Here is an 18,658-nt window from a genome sequence, read left to right on the forward strand (position 1 = left end):
TTTTTAACAAGGCCTCAAATTCCTGGCTCCAGTTTAATGACTGGTTCAAACGGCCTGTACATTGGGGAAGTGCCATAGTCCCGCTCGCAGCACACCGACTCCAGATGTGTGCTCCTGTTCACGGCTTCCTAAAGTCACAAAAGAATCTCTGTCAAACTGTCAACACATGGTGTCAGATCATATTACCAGAGCACATTATACACATACATTTGCATCGAACATCGTCAGTTAGGTTAGGTAACATCCCCACTCACTCAAAGGGAAATGCAGGTGCTTTGCCCTTGGTGCAAAAAGGTTGCTTCATATGAATGGGGGGGGGGGGTCCAGTCCTGTTGCATCGCAACGATACAAAGTTAAGGAATGCATCCATGGAAAAATTGACAGAACAACTCATGACATGACTTAGGCTAACAGGATTGTGCTGCCTCACAAAAGCCTCCATATTTTGTGGCGGCGTTCCTTAGCAACAGCACCTGTGCAGGCAGGAGTGGGCTGTATGCAAAGAGGGACCTTCAGTCTGTAACTCAATCTAAAGGTTGGTGCAAAACAATGCCATCGCCCCTGTATGAAAGAGACAAAGAGATGTTTGAAGAATCCCAACCAAAGTGTTTCGTCTCTCTAACAGAGTGTGAATTGACCATATTCCCATGGCGGCCATTCCTTTGGGACACAATTCCAACCTGAGCATGACATATAAGAGCAAAATGGCCACCGTGTGAATATGGTCAAATGGCAGCAGTCCTGATCAGAGTGGACAAGGACATTTCATTGCAGTGGTGCTTGTGTGGAGCGACATCTCATTTGATGGGAAAGCGTGTATTAGGAGTAGCGTGAGGGCATACTATGCACATCCAAGCAGGACATCCATTAAATTGATTGATTGAAAAGTTTATTAACAGATTGCAGAATGGGTACAGTACAGTACAGCTCAATACACACAATTGCTAAGGGGATGCAGACCAGAGAAAGACTTTCGTCTTGTTTACATCAGGGTCCCCCATTTTATATACATTTGACATAGAAACTGTACATTGGAGGAGGTTGGGTAGGTGGGGTGGGGTTGGGTGGGTGGGGCTGTACATTGGAGGTGGGGGGGGGACGACACTGTACACTGTACATTGGAATACTGACAAAGCCATACTTGGTCTTTACTGTACAACTGGGTTAGGACATTTGTAGGGGCCAGTTTCGAATTGCAGTCTCCCGTAGGTGTTCTTTGAGAGTGTTTTTGAAAGTGCTGTGTACATTTCGAGGCAGTAATTCTGGTAACGTTTTGCATGTGTTTACTCAACAGCATTGACTGCTCCCTTTGGGCCACTGGCCAAGATTGCAATTAGGGACAGAGTTTGACAGTTATTATTAATTACAGAATGATGAGGCAGGAAATGACAGACAACCTTCTCTTCCTTAGGAGCCACGCCCTCTTATGTACTTACTGTGATTAAGCTGACATACAGACTAAAGCTTGGAATGGTACTAAGCACCCGTAAACACACGCCTAGACACTCAAACATGCAGTGGCACACATGTCCATAGGGCAGACATGTACTGTTATGCATGCACACACACACACAGGTACACAAACATGCATGCCAAGGCAAATAGTTTCCTTTAGATCAGTACTATACACAGATAGACAATAGTAATGGCACACAGGCTTGGGGGTAGGGCTGCATGATTAATAAAAAGAAATCACGATCTCGATTCATAGACCTATGCCATCTAATTTCAAAATTATGACGATTTTTTATTAAACTTTTTTTTTAACTTTACTTTTTAAAATGATGACAAAATTAGAATCGTGTGAGAGAATCGTGATCTCAATTCTTAAGAGAGAAAAATCGTGATTCACATTTTAGCAAGAATCGTGCAGCCCTACTTGGGGGTGAGCAATATTATCAGTAAAGATCTGTTTTGGTCTCCGGAATGCAAACTGGTGAGGAGTGCACTGCAAATACCAAGGTTACTGTACCAGTAGCACTGGTGCCCTAACACTGGCCCAGAGTTCGGCAAGACAGCATTATATCAAGGACCCAAGGGAGCCCATGTTAATAAATAACTGGTTTCATGTGGAAATATTAGATGGTATCCAAAGACACATGGCAAGTTATATTAGTATCAGCAGTTTGCGTTACTCAAAGCCTAATAAATCAAACCTGTGCACAGAAAAACCACATTAGTCTGTTTAGATTCTTTCTTGGACAACCCATGTGTTCGCATTTGTGAAGTTAATCTAAATCACTTGGGTCTGTGAATGTGATGACGTCACAAGAAACTACTCAACCTCGCCTGTCTTTAATTATGAGTGAACGCAACACTCTTAACTTACCATCTTTAGATAATAAAGTTTGAAAACATTGTTACTCTGAAAACGTAAAACAAGTGATTGATATGGTTCTTCGTCTGAAGGTTTCATCCAGGAAGCTCTTTACAGCTCCAGGGAGAATGGGACATTTATTTCGTCTTTGGTTTTCAAAATAATAAAAAGGACAATAGCTCTCATCTATAAATATATCTGTGTTTGTGTTTTTAGTAGCAAAGCTCACAAGGTTGGTAATAGACCAAAACAAGTTTTACACTTAACACATTTCTGTAAGCATCAGGTTTTCAATATTGGTGAAGACCCCTAGGCTCTGCCTCTGCATCTTCTGACCACCTCAGACCTACTCCTATTCGAGCTCCGGGAGGGTCATCAAAGAGAAGTCGCCTATTCTCAGTCCTTGCCCCACAATGGTGGAATGAACTACCCACCCCAGTTAGGACAGCCGAAACCTGTCCAATCTTTCGCTGTCGACTAAAGACGCACTTCTTCAACAATTATCTGAAAAAAAATTTAAATAAAAATCGAACCCTAACTAACCTTACTGTCATGCACTTGTCCTAATTAACTAACCTACAGTACACTGTCACACGCAACACTTTGATGAACATTGTTACTCAGCTGATAGAGTTGTACCCTTCCTGATGACTTGTCGTACAGAACTTGTAAGTCGCTTTGGATAAGAGCGTCAGCTAAATGACTAAATGTAAATCTCTCCACTAGGTCTCTGCAAACAGCTACCTCTAGCACTACCTAGTGTAGAAATCACAGTGAATTGAATGTGACACCTGAACCCACAACGGTTAATGGATTCTCTCTAAAAATAAGAAATGGCCCACTCTACTGTGTAATATCACTACAGGGTTTCCCATTAATTACCTAGACTGTGGCGGCCCGCTAATTAGTCCCGCCACAGTTGTATAATGAACCAATTTTTTTTTTTTTTTTTACTATATTTTTTTTAAATATAAAGTTTGCCAATAGGGATGTATCAGTAGTATTGGCAGTGGTAGTAGTCGTAATAGTAATCCACTATATCTTTTTTATTTTCTAAAAAATAAACCAGTTCAACACAGGTAACCACTTTTGCTTAATTTCTTTGATGGCTCAAATGTATGCTCTAGTCCAGTGGTTCCCAAACCTCTCCTCGAGACACCCCAGCCGTTCAATGTATTTGTTAAATTCCACCACCAGCACACCTTGATTCAACTAATAAAGGGCTAGTTAAGTTGAATCAGGTGTGCTGGTGGTGGAATTTAACAAATACATTGAACGGCTGGGGTGCTTCGAGGAGAGGATTGGGAAGCACTAGTCTAGTCGATTTTGTGTTTTTAGCACAAAGTTCATCATAGATCTAGCCTCTTTATTTTGCTCTCAAAGTGCACCAGATTGATGCATTTAACTTTCAAATGTACACACAAAAAAAAGTTCCAGGGGGGCATGCCCCCGGACCCCCCTAGAGGGTTGGAGGTTCACCCCCCATAGTCTCTGAAAATCCTGTAGGAAACACTGCACTATCAATACATGTTAACGTCATATACTGTATAACATCACTATCAATACATGTTAACGTCATAGATTTACTCTTGTGAGTGATAATTTTTTTTTAACATGTTTATCACAGTATATAAAAATGTAATTGTGGAAAAACAATGTTCACATTGAGAAGATAATAGTCCCGTTATTACAAAAGATGAATATTTTTTATTATAAACAAATAATATAACAATTGTCATGATGTTTTCTCACATCTCCATAGTGTCATAAAACAAATTCAGTATAATTGAGATCAAAGTCCATAAAAAAATATAAGAAAAAAACATCTTGTGGTGCAGATCAATGTAGTCGCTTAAAAATGAGTGCCGTTACACTGTTGCCCGTCTTCCCACCAAACTGAAAACGGGGTGTGGGTAACTCCTGAACAAACACGAACCCTATATGACAACAGAGAAGAGTTTGAGAAGGTTAATACATGAGGAATATGCAGGCTATACAAGATCTTAATATCCTTAACATGCCTGGACTCTTATCTCTCTGGCCCTGGCTAGAGCGGTTTTGAAACATTTGTGAGGCGATATCCACCACATCTACCATCTCTGGTGCATCTCTGAGCCTGGAAGAGATAGGCGTGTGACAGATGAGGTCTCATGGCCATGGCCCCCTGGAGCCTCTCCAGAGTCCTGACATCCACTGAGAGGGCTTGACAGCTAATGGAAGCTTGCCCAAATACAGGCTTCACAAGGCTGCTTTTGTTGCTGCCAGCACCTTGACAGCCGCCAGAGAACTGTCTTGGCTGTGCTATGGTGTCTGTGTTTTGATTTGAGGTCAGACAGGGGCGCAAACTTTTCAAACAAAGATTTTACATGCCAGACAGACGCCATTGTGTTCGCTGCGAATGAGCACGTACCGGTAGGTCTCACTCGAGTCATGAGGCCTCTGAACCGACGCAATGTTGCAACGCAATGTCAAAAGCATCCGTTAATTGACACTGATCATACAGCCAATGCCAATGAGACAATGCCACGCTAGCAGTATAGTCGTCTCATCGTCACGCCACAGAGATGTCGTGTTCCAGACCTCACCTTCACCGAACCTCTGCAGCAGCTGCTCCTTGGTCCAGTTGCACGACGTCACAACGAAGAAGCCTTCCTCCTTCAGCGCATCTCTCAGGGCTTCGACATATCGTGCCTTGCCCTCCTCCGTGTTGTTTGGGTTCAGGCTTATGGCATCAAATGTTCCCTTGTCTATGCAAACATCAAAACCCCTCAGCTCCTCGGAGGAGCTCAAGAAATCCACCTCCTGAAATTAAGAGAAAGTGGAAGTGATTGAGAGCACAGGTGATAATTTGTCTGTTGAAGGTGCTGTAAGTGGTATTTCTTTGTTCAAATAAGTGTTAAATAGCTCTACAGTCCGATAGCCATCACTGATATAGAGTGTCTGGTCAGTAACATGGGTCTCCCAGTCCCTCAGCTCTGCAGTAAACGGACATTTCCTTTTTTTCTGGTATCCCATTCCACTTTATCCAATCAGGAGAGAGAACCCTAGATATTTCTACTTATTTCAAGAAATCTTGCCAAGCCAGATTTGCTTACTGCACTGGCAGATTATTTTACCTGTTTAAAGCACATAATAATAGTTTAAAACTAGTTTTTATTTCTTATTTTTATCAGACCGTGTGGAGTTCTCTCTCCTGATTGGATAAAGTGTATTTTATGTTGACTGCAGAGAGGAGGGACTGGGAGACCCATGTTACTGACTAGAGTAGACACTCTATGATGATGGCTGTCGCCTGTCGGAATGTAGAGCCATTATTTCAACATGTAGATGTAGACTACTTATAAATACCACGGCACCTTTATTGTAAATATACATACAAGGCTTTTTATTCCATCTGCCTCTTTAGATGTACCGTGGCCTACATGGTAACAGAAGCTAACCAACGCAAGAAGCTTTTCCGCATCACACAAGCCAATTTGTGTAAAAACCTCATACCCTGAAACATTAAAGCCACATGACAAAACGTGGACTTCACTACGTACAACAGAGTGGTGAGGCTGCAATTTCACTCAAGAGCTCCATGCATACGGTAGTTGGAACGAGTGAGGTCGATTTGGTGGCGATAAAACCAAAGTGTGGTAAGATGTTGCAGGATGGTTATCATGAGAACCACGACAGTTGTGGTACGAAAATGTCATGTTGAAATATCATTGCAGTAGAACTTGCAACATAGGTTTTAAAGTCAAATATCTCCCATTGGTATGACCACTAATAAACCAACCTCCTCATATCTACAGTATTTCTGAGCTTGAGTTTCTGGTGCTTCTCATTCACACAAATAGATTTTTGTATTAATAAAATTAATTTAAAATAAAATCCCTATCTTGCTCCATCTGTGATACATATATATATATAGGGGTGGGTAATGTGTCAAAACAATGGCACAAATAGCTGGTGGAAATGGAGAGACGGAGCTGGAATAAGCCGTGGAGCGACTCTGGAGAGGAAGACCTCCTGTGGTCGCGCTCTCATCCTGTGCCTGTGGTTGAAAAACTCCTTGCATTCCCAAAGATTCCATTGAAAGCTGCACTTGTGCACAAACACACACACACATAAAGTATTCTAGTGTTCTGCTGCTCCGAAGATATGGAGTGAGATGCCAACATACCATCTGACACACACACACACAAACACCCCCCCTACCCACGCTACAGCCACTGCCAAACTAAGGTCAATATTGACTTCGACATCAAGCCCTCTCCCTAAGCCAGGCACCCGCCTACAGAAGCTGTACAGTCAGTATGTGTGTACATCACTTATAGCCTATACGCCGCTGTACGAGCGCCACGCGGGAAAGAGGAAAGCTCACTCATCCTCCACCATACTTCATGTACACCTGAGGGGCATTTAAGCCTGTTTTTCTTGCACGCATGTTTCAGCAGATGTGGTAAAGTCCTGTCAACTCACTCAAGGCTTGAGGTGGTCAACTCTAAATACTGGGCACGGTTCCAGCCATTTCATCGGTCCACCACCACCCCGTGGGATAAACACAGTAGAGTCTGCCCCCCCCCCCCCCCTCATCACTACAGCTGCAGGCCAGGTTATGCCTGCTAGCCGCTGAAAGCAAGATTGTATCACCAGCATTTAGAGGATGGAGGGAATTACTGCAGAGCTCCTCATCAATGGGTGATTTGTCCACGGTCTGGGATATACAGTGTAGGGACATGGGATATAACTGTGGGAAATGCTGATATGCAGCGCTACAGTACGAGTTCATGTGAGAAGTGCAACCAATGTTTCTTAACTAAACAGAGATATTATTATCCTCCCTCATCAATCAATCATATTATTAATCGTTTTCTGCCCGAGACTCAGCGGGTGACTTACCACATGGTCCTTCATAATCTGTTAACACATCTTGAACGGCCCTATAGCACCACCATCTGTCAGCTGTGCTGTGCTGCTTTCATCATGGTCCCAAGGCCATCACCCCCACACACAATCCACATGACTTTCAAGTCACTGGTGGAAAAATAAATTTTGTACCACTTTATATACATCAGACCGGCAACACATCTCTATTTTGGTCGTGCCACACCCCCCTTTTGCGGGAAAACTCAGGGAAATAGACTGGGATTAGATGGTATTTGCTCACAAACTACAACTTTATGACAAGACACATGGATATAAATAACACTGAAGACCGTTGTTGCCCAGAAATAGTTATTAGGTCTTAGTTTTAGGTCACTTGGAGATTCATTAGCATAATATTAAAATGTCCAGGTAGGGAAATGAGGAAATATCCTGCAGGGAAATAGACATGCCTGAAAACAGATCAAACATAACTTTTCACAATGGTGTGAACGCTCAATGGTGGCCAGTGTTGGAAAGTAATTGCCTTGACTTAACTTTGCACGAACCAAACAAACCGTTCAAACAATGCAGGTATTGTGCAGGTATCGTCACTTCACATATGGCCCTGTGGCATATACTGTACCTGACACATGTTCAGCCACTTCTTGTACAAACAAGTATCATAAGAAACTATTTTGATCAAAATATGGTGGTCATTGTTATCGTTAACCGATTCGCGGCCAACCACGTATATAACGTGATAAGCTTGTTTTTGTTTTTATTCCATTTTAATATCCCGGATGTTGTCACAGAGCTGTATTTTGGCTGGAAAAGGCATATTGGGACTCCGAAAGTGCAGTACCGGCCAGATCCTGGTATTGGCGCTGTCTCGAGAATGCAGTTTCCCCTGTTGCAGACCTGGTGTCACTTTTTTTTCGCTCCGGGTTAGCTTTTCTGTTAGCCTAAAGCTATGGCTTCACCAGATCGCCTGGAATACTTTTTGCGACGCCGAATTCAGTATGCAGTAAAGGAATATAGCATCAGCCAATGGACATATCGATCTACCAGATGGCGTTCAAATAACTGGGAAATTCTTTTTGGAATCCAACCGGCCACAGGTAAGAGCGATTTGACGTCAATTTCAGTCTGATCGGGCCTTGTTCTCATACCCATCCACCCGGTCAGCATATGATGTTGCAATAACGAATGCCGTTATTGGTAATCATAATCAATAATCAGAAACGACTTCCCCCGCCCCCTTTCATGCATCCATGGTGGAACAAACATGATACTGATCATATGCATTTAGATTTTTAACTCTAGCTTGTGTAGGGCCGAAACGCCAATCGATTTAACGTTATTAGCTTAGCGCCCTATAACTAGCTTTGCAGGAATGACCCCTAACCATTACGGTATATAGTTCATATTCACGACACTATAAAACGGGAACGTATTGATGAAAAAATTATTTCTTTATAGCATATTGAAGGGAAGGTTTACTGTCAATTGACAATGACAATGGACACATAGCAATAATATAAAATATAGATTTAGCTCTACAAACAACCTCACGCACAGTGAAAACTTGTAATGAAAAGCTGGCCTCAAGCTGGCCTCATAGTCTAATCCCAATGGCCCCGAATGTGTTAACAGTGCTGTATAAAATTCAAACACAAAACAAACAAAAACTGCTTCACTATTATTGAAGTAATTGCATAATAATATTATAATTTCTTTGCACAAAATGTATCAATATTGGCTGGAATGTGCCGTGAACCCACCTTTATGGTCACATGGGTCAAGCCTTCGGTCTGCAGGACACTTCGGGCCAGTTCTATAGATGCTGCAGAATAATCTATTCCCAGAAGATTCCTATATCCGTGTTTAGCCTTGACATAAAGAAAAAGGAGACAGAGAATCATATAGCAAAATTCACTTTTCAAAGAAATGGCAATTTGTTGGATTTATTTGTACTCCATTCCTACCAGTTCAACTAACAGTACTCCATTCCCGGTGCCGATATCCAGTATGGCTGCATCTTTCGGGATCTTAGTTTTGTCCATCCATCGGAGCACACGCCCCATGCTTTCCTCACCAAACCTTGCAAGATAGTAATGGAAATTCGGTAGGTTATGAGTCATGGTTACTTGCTGGGGAATCGCAGTGGTTTGCTTGTTGGGACCGTGTGGCCATGCCGGCTCTACTGATACACAGTGTCTTATGATGGTTATTTATGATGCCGCAAACTATGTTCAGTGCACATTCGGGCCGTGGAAAGGACTGTGTGCGTGCAAGACAAGGCCTAATTGATTGTGTTACTGTATTGGGTTGGGAGTTGTATTTGTGTTGGGTCTGTTTGATATTGTGGTAAGCCACCACAAATAAATCGAATGTATGGTCCCCGTCTCTCTGGATTATTTACAAAATTCTGGTCCTCACCTACAAAGCCCTTCACCAACTGTGTTACATCTGTATGGTGTCTGAATCACTACCATAGCCCCTTATTGTAAAGGGACTGAGTTCTAGAAAAGGACTATATAAAACAAATAATAATAAATAAATAAAAATGTATTATTAGTATTATCGTTATTATTAATAAAGAAGGGCATGCATCTCCTTCAAACAAGATTAGAATGTGACCATCTACTTTAGTCTACTGCTAAAGGCACACAACACTACTTTTAGATCTGGTGATGCGTGAACCTGAAATGGGGAATCAAGCAGGCCAAGCACAGAAACAAGCTAAGAATTTAAGTGCACTTTTGTGGTTAATGTGTTGTGTTGTCTTGTTTTGTGAGAATGTCAATAAAAAAATTTGATCAAAAAAAAAAGAATTTAAGTGCACTTCAACAACCCCCGACGCATGTGGCAGGGCTATTAAAAGGACTGTCCGGCCTGTGAGGCAGTGGTCACCTGAGGCTGCTGATATGCTCAGCGATTGTCTGGAGCTTACTTTGACTGGTCTGTTTTTAGTGAAGCATGTGATGATTTGGATGAATTTACTGACACAATTAGGGCTGCACGATTTTGGGAAATAATCTAATTGCGATTTTTCTGACAGATATTGCGATTGCGATTAAATTTGCGATTATAATTTTTTTTAAATTAAGCAGCCCCACAGAGGTTTATTGTAAAATGCGGCTTGCATCTGGCCTACGCGTGGGGCTTTTCGGGACACAGAGCCTGAAAATGTTTCTTTTTACCTGGGAATCGATACCGGTACCCAACGGTACCTTTTTTTCTGTATTTTACTCTCCCTCTCTGAAGTCTAAACTTCACAACACACAATCTAAAACCCCTTACCTCCCTCTCCCAAACCGATCTTGTATCTCAATGGGACTTCCTGGTTAAACAATTTTTTTTTTAAGTTTAAAAAAAAAAATGCGATATTTTATTTATTTATTATAATTTTTTTAATCATCTGGCGACCCCCCCGCGACCCCCTTAGGGTTCACGACCCCCACTTTGGGAACCACTGCTATAGAGGATGCTGTATCTATGTGTTTACACACCATCCTGCAGCACCTGGAGCCCTCCGCCACTTATGTACGCATTTTGTTTATTATTTCAGTTCAGCGTTTAACACATTGAGTGCCACTGGAGCCCTCCGCCACTTATGTACACATTTTGTTTATTATTTCAGTTCAGCGTTTAACACATTGAGTGCCACGCCCCTTTGACCATATATGGGCTAGAGTGCGAATAAGGAAGTCAATGGGAGGTCGGGGAAATTTGCGAAGGCTTAAACTATATCTTAAATTATGGCTATGGGTCTAAAACACCCCTCGCTTATCATCGATGACTTGCTTGCAGTCAACATGTATGAAACGGATTGTTTTTTCATTGGTACATTTCCGTTTTATACTGTTTTGAATACGAGTATAGTTTTGGTTTTGGAGAGTTCTAGTAATTCCAGAGAAATTCCGCGATAATAGCTCTTTAGTGGAATACACAAAACACGTAATTTTTCGGCTGATTTATGAATCGTTTTCAAATAAACGCTAGATTATCGATAGTATATGTGTACTTATCACGCTAGAGAAGCGGGCTGAAAAATCTATTATCCATGACCTGGTCAGCGCTAACGTCATACACACACACACAGACACGCTGCGATGGCCGAGAAAAAAACATCTGATTAACCCAATACTGGTAAAATAAGAGTCCTTACCTCACATCAGATGTTCTGCAAAAATATTAATCCAATTCCTGATCGGCATTCCAAATATTGATCATGTTTATTGATCCAACGTTATAGTCCAAAACACATAATCGAAAGCTGCTCCCAGCCTCCCCAGTGAATGTGGTAACAGATACTGCTTGCCAGAGAAGGGAAAACCCCAGACCAGACTTTTTTTCTGATGCACATGCCCACCCAATCCAATCCAATGATGTGCAATACCATCCGGGAGACGATAGGCGGCGGTATTTGCCCTTTTCGCGCTCAGACCCATTCCCAATGATAACGTCAGGCTGGATGGATGAAAAATGAATGGATATTGCTAATAAAAGCGAAAACGAAAAAAAAACGATTGGCACTCAACGCATGGCGAGTTAGCAAGACTAATCTCGTCATTGGCACTCAGTGTTAACATGATTGTGCCTTTTAAACTATTTGAAAAACTTAAATTGCTAGGAATCGATGACTGTGCTATTTTATTCTAGATTTTCTCTCAGATAGAGAACAAGTGGTTAAAATAATAACTTTATTTGTATAGCACTTTTCATACAGAAGTTGCAGTTCAAAGTGCTTCACAACAGTAAAAGAATACAGGCATAATTAAGCGAGCATGAAAAAGATAGAGAGGTAAATCACAGTGTTTCACATTAGGATCAAAATAGGTAATAGATCCAGGAGTCGGACCTTGAACACCGGAGCCCCCCAGGGCTGTGTTCTCTCTCCTCTGCGCTACATTCTGCCCTCTCCCACCTGGATGACAGCAACACCCATGTGAGAATGCCGTTCATCGACTTTCAGTTCAGCATTCAACACCATCATCCCCTCAAAACTCATCTCCAAACGTGGTGACATCGTGGAAACCATGGACCTCAACATCAACCCTCCGTCTGCAACTGGATACTGGACTTCCTAACCAACAGACCCCAGTATGTTAAGTTAGACAATCTCCACCCACAGGCATTCCCACAGGGCTGTGTGCTGAGCCCTCTCCTCTACTCCATCTTCACCCACGGCTGCACTCCTGTACATGGCACCAACACCATCAAGTTTGCAGATGACACAGTGGTGGGTCTCAAAACAACGATGAGTCTGCCTAAGGGTGCTTTCTCACTCACCATTCGGGTCCGTTCCAGTCCGTTCCGTCCTCATTCCGTCCTTGGGTGCGAACTTCCCCCCTCCCTCTCCCCTCTCTAGTTTGCGTACACACTCAGTCTTGGTGCGCTCTGGGTTTTGTTTACGGTTTGCGTTTTGAGCGTGTAAGCTTGCCGTAGGCGATGATGTCACGCTCGAAAATGTAAACACAGGAAGAGTGTTAACACGGCGGTGGAGACTGGATGCTGATATAAAAGAAACAAATAACCAATAAATATGAAGTTATATTTGAACCTCTGTTGTCAAGCCTTGTCAATATAACCCACCCCCCTTCTCACAAATGGAACTGGTGACGTGCAGTCCGCTTGAGTGTTTTCCAAGGGTTAACGCTAAGCTAACGCTAAGCTAACGCTAGTTAGCTTAGCCTATTACTAGTCTATCTAGTCTACTAGACCTATCTACTAGTTAGCAGCTAACATTAGCCCATCACTCGCGGCAATTATATTGCATGTCAGTTGATGGAACTGGTGTCGTGGATTCCGCTTTGAGCGTTTCCCAGGGTTAACGCTAGTTAGCTTACGCTAACGCTAGTTAGCTTAGCCTGTTCAGCAGCTGTTCAGCAGCTAACATTAGCCCATCGCTCGCATGTCATTGATCTACCGGTCGACCACGGCCGACTGGTTGGGCACCACTGGTCTAATAGAAATAAATGCATTCGAACAAGAAACCAATGTATAGACATAGCAATGGCAAACAAAATTGCCAGGCCTAATGCGAGCCAGGGAAGTGTTGTGCTTTGTAACGTGGCTTCATGTTTTCATCCACTGAGCTGTGAGGCTCCACATGCTTGTTTGGTTGAGGTCTGAACTCGCAAATTGCCCATAAATATCGTTTTTGTGGGTATTGTCCAGTTGTTGCTGTGTGTTTTTATCTGCCCAAAATTCAAGCAAGCATGAAAGCATTACAGTAACGACGTTGTGTGTGTCACGCCCCCCGCTCCCACTAGCGCGCACCCGAGACCACCTATTTCAGCGGTCCAGGTTTGGAGCGAGTCAGCGTCCCGGGGGACGGGGGGAACGTTCTCAGTAGAATGAATGAATGAATGACACACCCTTTTCTGGTGCGATCCGGCGCTGATTCGACCCCGAATGGTGAGTGAGAAAGGGCCCTAAGGGGAGGAGATCCAGCACCTAGCGGTGTGGTGCGCCAACAACAACCTGGCCCTCAACACCAAGGAGCTTATCGTGGACTTCAGGAAGACCAGAGGTGGCATGCACGCCCCGATCCATATCAATGGAAAAGAGGTTGAGCATGTCTCAAACTTCAAATTCCTGGGTGTTCACATCTCTGACCTCTCTTGGACCCTCAACACCTTGACACTGCTCAAAAAAGCTCCCCAGCATCTCTTCTTCCTGAGGAGATTGAGGAAAGCCCACCTGTCTCCTCAGATTCTGGTGAACTTCTACCGGTGGGCCATAGAAAGCATATCACAGTCTTGTATCGCGCTCGCTGCCTGCCTCTCTCTCTTGCAGGGGAAGGAGTCCAGCTGAGTACCTGAGCACCGCATACCAGTCCCCCAGATGTTCCTCCAGGGCCCTCGTCCGCCCTCCATCCATCCCTCTCCATTCTTCCCTACCTCCTTCCTAGCTGGGTTGTCAATAAAAAAATATATAAACAAATAAACCCGTTCCGTCCTTAGATTACAAGTCAGTTTTGGGAAAGTTATGTGGACACAGAAGAGCAGAGCTCGTGATAATGGCTGCAGTGGCTACTTTTGAGTTTTATATTGTTAAGATATTGTGTGAGCAAAAAATTTAAGAAAAATAAATTGTATGAAGTATAGTTAATTTACTCATACAGTATGTACATCCTCTGGCCTGTTTGTAGAACTGCCCTGTGTTGTTGACTAAGCTAAACCCTATTGCTATGAAGTCTAATGGGAACATGAGAGGATGCCATCAGTATACTGAGTTATTTGCTGCTATGTTTCAATATTATAATAACAATAAGAAGAAGAAGAATTATTATTATAATAATAATAATAATAATAATAAGTCGCAATACTCCAATTCAGCCACTGAGTGGGTGGTACTGCCCTCACAGCCCGGCCCTGAGACCGTTCTCCGAGTCTGCGGCTAGATTGCCTGTCACCCCAAAGACAGACTATTTGCTCTCCTTCCCTCTGGGAACAGCTTCTTCCCCTCAGCTGTCATCTCACTGAACTCTGTACCACGCCGACAGCCCCCATCTCTCTCTCTCTCTCTCCCCATCTCTCTCTTTTTTATGAAGCACAATCTCAGGAGGGTCTGTACAGAACCAAGCATTTCACTACAATGTACCTTATATGTGACAAATAAAACAAAACTTGAACTTGAAACTCCATATCGTACAAACTCTGAACTCCATTGCCTATACTCTGTTGCCCACACTGTTCAAACTGTGAACTCTGAAGCCTATACTAAATTTATACCCGTCCCATCTACTGGCTTCACTGCCTAATACTGTAATCTTACTACCTACCTCAACCCTATAGTTCCAAAATATTTCTTCTGTTGAACCACAATCCAAAAGCATCCAAAATTAAACAAAGCCTCCAATTGGCTCACAAAGCACACGCGACACACATAACGGAGCACAGTAAGGTATCAGAAAATGTAGATACTGATATAAGACTGTATGATAGGCAGCCATGTACAATAACACTGTATACCAAATATATATGTATATTATTTATCTATAACCATATGAACATATCTGCATATATTCCTGTTTACATATCCATTATGTGCACTGTACATGCTGTATATATATATATATATATATATATATATATATATATATATATATATATATATATATATATATATATATATATATATATATATATATCCCATACCTACTTGTATTAGTTTAGTTATACCGCTGGCCAGTATGGCTTACTAACATAGTATATTTATATTACTGTACATAATGATCCTGACACTGTACTATAACACATTTACTCAGTAGCTATGTTATATATATATTCCATTTAATCAATTGTTACACTGACTGTATATTACTGTATGTACACTGTATATTACACACCTGTCCAGCTGTCCTGTATAATATTATTCACTGGTAACATGCACTATGGTTAGATGCCAACTTATTTTCGTTGTACTGTACTTGTGCTGTACGACGACAACACATTTTATATGTATTTTATTATATACGATATATAGAGGCTGTACTCCTTACCATATCTCACCCACGTCACCGATGTCTTTAAATGTCTCCAGTTCCCTTTGATATGCATCGTCCCAGCTGAAAAAGAGGCCAGTGAGAACAGAACATACCGGTAAATAAAATGCTTCAGTGAATTAGCTTAGCCATGTTTGTCACAACAACAGTGCAAGTTGCAACAATGTTACAAACTGCTTGCTGTTAGCTGTTGCGGCCTGACCATAACATGCTACAAAAACAGATCCATAAAAACGTGCTGCTCCTTTTTTATGGCATTTGTCGTCAACACAACACGTACTATTCCTTTGTCCCGAGGTTTGAAGGTGCAAAATCATCTTCTGAGCCCCTGTCGTCCTCGGTTTCCGAACTGTGTTGACAGCCAGGCATGCTGCGCTCCGCGGCGTCCTCCATGCTGGATGTGATGGCGTCGCTACTACAGTGAGAAGCATGCAGCTGCAGAGCCGCAGAGCGGCGCTCTCAGGTCCTCAGGACCGGTGCCGAGAAAGGACTGCCTGCCGAAATCTTACTGCCCCCACGTTAAACGTTATACGATATGCAAAGACTAAGAGACAACGATAAATGTGGTGTGTGTATATGTATTGTGTAATAGGCTCTGAGGACCGCTCAGCATGAATGGAAAATGGAGGACCCTGAATGATGGAAACAAGACGAACGTCTTTCTCAGGTCTGCATCCTCTTAACAATTGTATGTATTGAGCTGTACTGTACTGTACCCATTCTGCAATCTGTTAAACTTTTTTTCAATCAATCAATCAATCAGCAGCGCCACCCACCCAATGGCTGAATTGGAGTATTGCACTGTGCAGACCAGAGAAAGACTTTCGCCTTGTTTACATCAGGGTCCCCCATTTTCAATTCATCATAACATATATGACATACATGACATACAGATAGACAGTATTCAGTATACCTTCACACTCTATTATCTTATGCAACTCATATTCACTCCACAAACTGACATATACATAGGGCCTACATTGTTGAATGAACAGCCTGTTTCTTGAAGTTAGACTCTCCTCTAAATTGTAACCCCCCCCCCCCCCCCCCCCTATAACAGAATTTTTGGATGTTACCCGGGAGTGAATTTGTGTCTTGCTTTAAACATGATTTGTGCAGTCTTAAATTCAGCCAGGTCCCCGAGTTTCATGGCATGTGATTTAAAAAATAGTGTGTTTGTGTGTTCCAGATATCCTACCTTATTGATAATCAAATCAAAATAAATTTTATTTGTAAGGCCCGACAACACACGTTAATGTCCCCATGGGCCAGGTAACGGTATACTTTTGCTATGCTATACACTACAGATCACTGGCGGACTCAGGGGAGGGCAAGGGGGGCGATCGCCCCCCCCTGGTGCCCCCACGGTTGAAAAATGCACGCTAAAGTGCCCTTTTGAGTGGCGGAAAATGAGAGGGTGTGCCCTATTAGTGCTCTTCCAATGGTCTAAACTTGACCATGTGCCCCACGGTTAAATAATGTCATGCTAAAGTGCCCTATTGAGTGGTGAAAACATAGCAAGAAAATTTAATAACGTGTCTTAATGACTGCTCTGTTAGTGGATAAAATGTGATGCAGGTTACTAGGGCAGGCTTGCCCAAAGTGGGTGCCATGATGAAGACAGTCTAGGGGTGTTGCAAAATAGTTAAACCCTGCTTATATTCTAAACACATTATATGGCCATTAGCAAATATTTTTTTTGCAAGGAACCAATGGGCTAATATCTAGCTAACATTTAGATGTTTCTCGATCTGCACTGTCCCTATTTTCCCCCCAATGTATCCTTTAGGTTAGGTTAGAGTAAGTTAGTTTAACTGAGGCACAAAGTCCAAGCATGCTGGGAACTTGAGGCACAACTCTGAGCAGCCCCGTCACTACAATATTCCATCCATTTAAGTTGTCAGTTTTAGACACGTCCCCTCTTGAATGTTCAGATGCCAGAGGGCTTAATGCAGTCTGAGCTGTAACCCTGCACCCTACTGTGTGTGAGGTAGGTAACACAGCAAGCTTTCTTTGACGTTGCAAAGATTGAATTTGTTTTACCAATTATGCATTACTAAATACTAATGTATGTACACTGCAAGTGCTTTTATTGATGGCAGTATGCAGGCCTGAACTGGCCATCAGGAGCACCGGGAGTTTTCTGGCCTGGCCTGGCCTGTGCTGATGAAAAAAGATATATAATTATATATATATATATATATATATATATATATATAATAATAATATAAAAAAAATTAAAAATTCAGGCCACATAACTTAGAAGCAGGCTAGGCCAGTGTTTCTAGTTGCAGCGACGCGATAGTTAGATAGTGGGGAACAACAACCAGGAGATCACTGTGACAATCAATCAATCTAATTTAATTGTATAGCACATTTACACCTGACACATGACACATGACACATGACACACACGTCAACCAAAGTGCTTCACAGTAAGTCGCATAGCAAAAAAAAGAAAAGTGCTAAGTCCCAAAATATTAAAAACAGACGGAGAGTATACAGAGAGTAAACAGACAGAGAGTAACACAGTCTAAACAGTCATACATCTTTTATTAAACTTCAGTCCTGATCATAACCATTTTTATTTTTAGATGTTTGGTTTTTTGTAATGTCAGATTAAAAATGAAATACTCCCACTTTTCTGAAAAGAGTTGTTGTTAAATCTGACATTACAAAAAACTAAAAATCCATCAAAATCAGTGTTTGTGAGGTTTTTGTCCGCTGCTCACCCACTCGCTCTGTTCCTTTAAGATATTTCGGTTAATTAATTGCATTCTCCTCTCCACACGCTTCTTCCTGTAGATGCCGTTTGATTGGTGCTCCCCCAACCACACGCTTCTGGAGCAATGGTCAATCTCATCCCGCAGCTGTCACAGCTTGTCATTAAGCACCCCTTGGCTTTATATACCCTGATTCCCCATTTATTGATGTTGGATCGTTCTGAAATATTCTCTGCATTTGCCGTTTCC

At 42.3% G+C, this 18,658-nt stretch overlaps 1 protein-coding gene across 1 annotated transcript; it reads right to left on the reverse strand.

Moving 5' to 3' along the window:
- Nucleotides 1-4,081: 4,081 nt before the first annotated feature.
- On the reverse strand, nucleotides 4,082-16,089 carry LOC311234196 (EEF1A lysine methyltransferase 2-like). Its single transcript, XM_084321319.1, has 6 exons — nucleotides 15,967-16,089; nucleotides 15,684-15,749; nucleotides 9,157-9,271; nucleotides 8,953-9,060; nucleotides 4,903-5,119; nucleotides 4,082-4,254 (listed from the first exon to the last, which is right to left on the reverse strand). The coding sequence occupies exons 1-6, from the start codon at nucleotides 16,077-16,079 to the stop codon at nucleotides 4,157-4,159; spliced, it is 717 nt and encodes a 238-aa protein (XP_084177445.1). The 5' UTR covers nucleotides 16,080-16,089; the 3' UTR covers nucleotides 4,082-4,156.
- Between the last annotated feature and the right edge of the window lie 2,569 nt (nucleotides 16,090-18,658).

Source organism: Notolepis coatsorum, assembly GCF_963971535.1.
Source record: "Notolepis coatsorum genome assembly, chromosome: 9".
NCBI lineage: Eukaryota > Metazoa > Chordata > Actinopteri > Aulopiformes > Paralepididae > Notolepis > Notolepis coatsorum.

Bases quoted from the DNA above. Each gene is read 5' to 3' on its own strand.
- LOC311234196 (XM_084321319.1), bottom strand. From the start codon at position 16,079: ATGGAGGACGCCGCGGAGCGCAGCATGCCTGGCTGTCAACACAGTTCG. The intron at 15,750-15,966 runs GTACGTGTTGTG...CCTCTTTTTCAG, and splicing joins AACCTCGGGACAAAGGAATA to CTGGGACGATGCATATCAAA. The intron at 4,255-4,902 runs GTGAGGTCTGGA...GTTGTCATATAG, and splicing joins GCTGCAGAGGTTCGGTGAAG to GGTTCGTGTTTGTTCAGGAG.